Here is a 4,103-nt window from a genome sequence, read left to right on the forward strand (position 1 = left end):
AGGGAGCAGTCGAGCTCTATAAACGGGAAAATCCGTTTCGGTGAGAAGCACAGCAACTCAGGGACTCACCCAAGCCAATGGAGAGCCTGTGCCCGCGGTTTGCAAACCGTCAGTGTAGAGACTGGCAGTCAATCAGCACTGAGAGCCAGCACCTCATCCCATCCATAGCACCTGCACGAGGCGAATTCACAGCAAAAGATAAACAAAAAAATCTCTGTTTCTTCTAGAAAGCGGGACAGATCGCGGGATATACTTTGGGAAAGATACATTTTGCGAACAGCATGAAGAAAAGCCATTTGGTCAAAAGGGTGAGAATTTCATACATTAATGAGTCTATGATGTGAAAATATTGATTTTGAATGCTCATAATTTAATAGTTTAATTGAACAGGGACTGAATGTAATACAGCGCAAGTATTTGTACTACTCTGATTTCAAATCGGCTATGTGTAAATTAATTTAACAATGACTCCTTTATTATGAATCGCCGAATGAGACGGTAGCCTATATATTTTACACTTCTTCGTTATATGCTGTAGTCACTCGTGTAATTGGCTCATCTTTTATTTTATTTAACAGAATATTCAATTAGCCACACCCTTAATTGACCAATTCATAGTAAATCATTTTGGGACCCCCCCCCCAATAACAGACCACGGTAGTGAAAATTTGACTTTTATTAGGGTGCAATATATTAGGCCATATTAACATTTATTTCTTTAATTGAACTAGTGTTAATTTTTTGTTCCCAGTATTTTTCATTATTAGTAAGTAATCCAATACCGACTACTAGCCTATATTTGTAAATTTACTTTCAGTATCCTGCTTATAGGCCTACCAATAGTGAGTTCAATTGAATTAGACATGGGAACTAATAGTCTATTTCTTAGTTGTAGTCACTTAATAGTTAATATAGACTATCTATTCCAGCTTTACTAGTACGTATGAGATAATATTACCTATTCTTATGACACTAATATGTATTCCAGTCGTTGCAAGTGACATTTTTCACTAGTCACAATAGTTTGTTTTTTTTTTACTTGCCATATGACAGCAGTTTGTTCAATTAAAATCTATTACTAGTGAAACATTTTATATTCACTAGTATATAATTAATTGCTACTGAAAAACTGGATCTAGTAACTAGTAAAAATGCTTGAAAACTGTTTGAAGAGACAGAGAGACATACTGGGATTTACTAGTTAAAATACTAGTGAAAAAGATGCCAGTCACTATTGGAAGACTTACTAGTTAAAAAAATAAGTACCAATCACAGATACTGAATAAATGTTATGAAGGCTTAGCACAGTGCAGTGCGACAGAGATCTGTTTGAACTCGAATGCTATTATGTAAGACAGGCGACACACTAACCGGGTCATTGTTGATACACTTAGGGTCTTCAGGATGCCAACCAGCCATCATCCCAACCAGACAAAGTAGGTTGGATCCGCAGGTTCAGTGGCAAAGGAATATTTAGGGAAATATGGCGAAACCGCTTTGTGATGCTTAAAGGAGATCATCTGTACATCTTTGAAAAAGAGGTGAGTTATTAAGATTTTAATGACTTCATGCTCAAAATGATCAAAACAATGCAGGACATGTCAAATTTCCAAAAGTTTACCATGTCAACTACTATATAGTGATTATGTAGTCAGTTATGAATGTTAATAATGAATGTTTGCCAAAACCTCCTGCCCTTGATATAAAAGACATACTTTTGCAACATCAAAGTAATCCCTTTGACAAGCTATAATTTTCTAAAGCGTATTATATAAACATTGGAAATTGAAACTGAGCTGTGGCCTGAAACAACAAGCAGCATGTGAACCTGTGCTTGTGTCGTGGATTTTGTGCCTGTACCAAAGATCCCTGAAGGTTCTGGAAGTTGCTTACAGATATTTAGTTGAATTCAATTTCCGGTTCATTATAGGAGCAACAAATCTTTACAATTGAATCATTTGCTCACTTGAAGCATGTGTAGAGGGATGGTTGTAATTTTCATGGAAGTGTAGCAGCTTGTTTCTGTCACTGCCTGTAGGCCTTCATCAGTTTCACAGAGCCATCACTTAACAGCATATCATCATGGAAAACTATACAGTGGTGCCCCTGTTTTTCTCATTAAAGTGACATAAATGGATTTAAGAGTTGAGAAGGCAGTTGCACATCCCTCATTCACACAGCTGCTGTTTTTTTTGGATGATATTGTTATTTACATTAAAAGATTCAAGAGCCAGCTGCACCTCTCTCGCTCACTGGGGATGCTCAGGACTCTGAATCCAGTGTAACACCATTATAAGAAACCCATGTAAACAAACCACATACAACATCTAAATGAAGGGATGCTGTAATTTATGCCCTGTTAGTGGCACAATTAAGAAACAGATACGCTTTTTAAAGTTGACCATGAACAGGAATATTAATGCAACTCTAAAAAAGATCTTTAGTTTTTATTGTTATTGGGTCATATTTTGTTTGGATTAAAATCAAGATCATCACCATACTTTCACCATTCTTTCTTTTTGTTCATCTGTTTTTAGAAATGAACTTGGAAATAATGAATCTAAGAAGAATCCATACTTTGAAAAGACGTTGATTTACTTGTGGAATCAAGCGCACACACAAAATGCAGGTGGTGTCGCAAATGATGATTAGAGGAATAGCCCCCCCCCATCAAAAAAAACATAAATAAATACATAACTTTAAGATGTAGATGAGTTTGTTTTTTCAATGAAACAGAGAAATGTAGCATTACATCACTTGCTCACCAATGAATCCTCATCAGTGAATGGGTGCCGTCAGAATGAGAGTCCAAACAGCTGATAAAAACATCAAAATAATCCACACGATTCCAGTCCATCGATTAATGTCTTATCTGTGCACACGTCTCTACCAATTAAAATGAGAAAACAATTTTATTGATAGTCGGAAGCAACCATCTAAACCCAAAATGTCCCAAAACCAAACCCAAAACCATCTAAACCCAAACAATCTTACAAAAATAGAGGTTTTCGCTTCACAAGATGTGAATTGATGGACTGGAGTTGTGTGGATTACTTGTGGATTATTGTGATGATTTTATCAGCTGTTTGGACTCTCATTTTGACGTCTCATTTTGATTTCTCCAAATCTGTTCCAATGAACAAACAAATTCTTGGAATGAAATGAAATTTCAAATGTTAATTTTTGGGTGAATTATTTCTTTAGTTTTATTTTGATATACATAGCAATTGAGTCTTAAATCTCTCATTCTCCACTGTCAACACTTCTTGAATTCCCAAAATATTTGGATTTGGCATCCATGACATCATATTTTCACAAGATACCTCAGTTATTCAGTGAAATTAAAGTTGTAAAAGGAGCCACAGACCAGATTATTAGCATTCTGTGTACCTACTTTCAGCCCTGTGAATTCTTCCACTGGTCAGGCAAGCAAGGTTATTTTTATAATATCAGAACACAATGTCAGCAGGTTGCATCAGTCTGAGTATGTGCGCTACAGGTCTGTCCTTTAGACTGTGTGTATTGTTTGCCGTGGCTGTCTATAGTACTGGTACCGTTATGCACCGCTGCACTTGACTTTCCTTCAGTGCTCAAGGTAGACCTGTTCTTGCCAGAATGATGTCACTTGACAGAACTCTTCAATTGATCTCACTCATATAGCATAGTGAAGCGCATCTCATGCAACACGAGTCGTAAAGGCTGCGATCCTTCCTGACTCCCAAGGGAATCATTTGAAGTTTATACATGTAGACAGCTGAGCATCTATAACTGTGTTCAAAGTGCTTATTTTCAAGCTCTCTCTATATATCTGGTGTAAATAATTGATGCTCTAGTCTAGTATTCACTGTATTCAGGCTGATCAGTCATGGCTGCGAGTGCATCTTGTGCAAATGGATCATATGTAAACATGTACTGAGGATTTACCCATGAACAGTGTAGATTCACAGAAATCTGTAAATATGTCAGTATTGCTCAAAACATCATATATTCAAGACACTGCAGTGCTCAACAATAGGGATTTTTTTTGTACTGTGGTAGAGCCCTTTGAAATCCATTTTAGTTCCCAAATTCCGTTTTATTTCTTTCCAAATTCCGTTTTTTTT

General features: G+C 36.5%; 1 protein-coding gene across 1 annotated transcript in view; it reads left to right on the forward strand.

Annotated features, from left to right (window-relative positions):
• The first annotated feature begins 58 nt into the window (after nt 1–58).
• plekho1a (pleckstrin homology domain containing, family O member 1a) overlaps nt 59–4,103 on the forward strand; it is a 21,162-nt gene continuing 17,117 nt past the window's right edge. The window contains exons 1-2 of the mRNA XM_016461890.1: nt 59–308; nt 1,395–1,541. Coding sequence (XP_016317376.1) covers nt 282–308; nt 1,395–1,541 — 174 coding nt within the window. The 5' untranslated portion in view covers nt 59–281. The remainder of the gene's footprint in view (nt 309–1,394; nt 1,542–4,103) is intronic.

Source organism: Sinocyclocheilus anshuiensis, unplaced genomic scaffold (genome assembly GCF_001515605.1).
Source record: "Sinocyclocheilus anshuiensis isolate Anshui unplaced genomic scaffold, SAMN03320099.WGS_v1.1 scaffold253, whole genome shotgun sequence".
Taxonomy (NCBI): Eukaryota; Metazoa; Chordata; class Actinopteri; order Cypriniformes; family Cyprinidae; genus Sinocyclocheilus; species Sinocyclocheilus anshuiensis.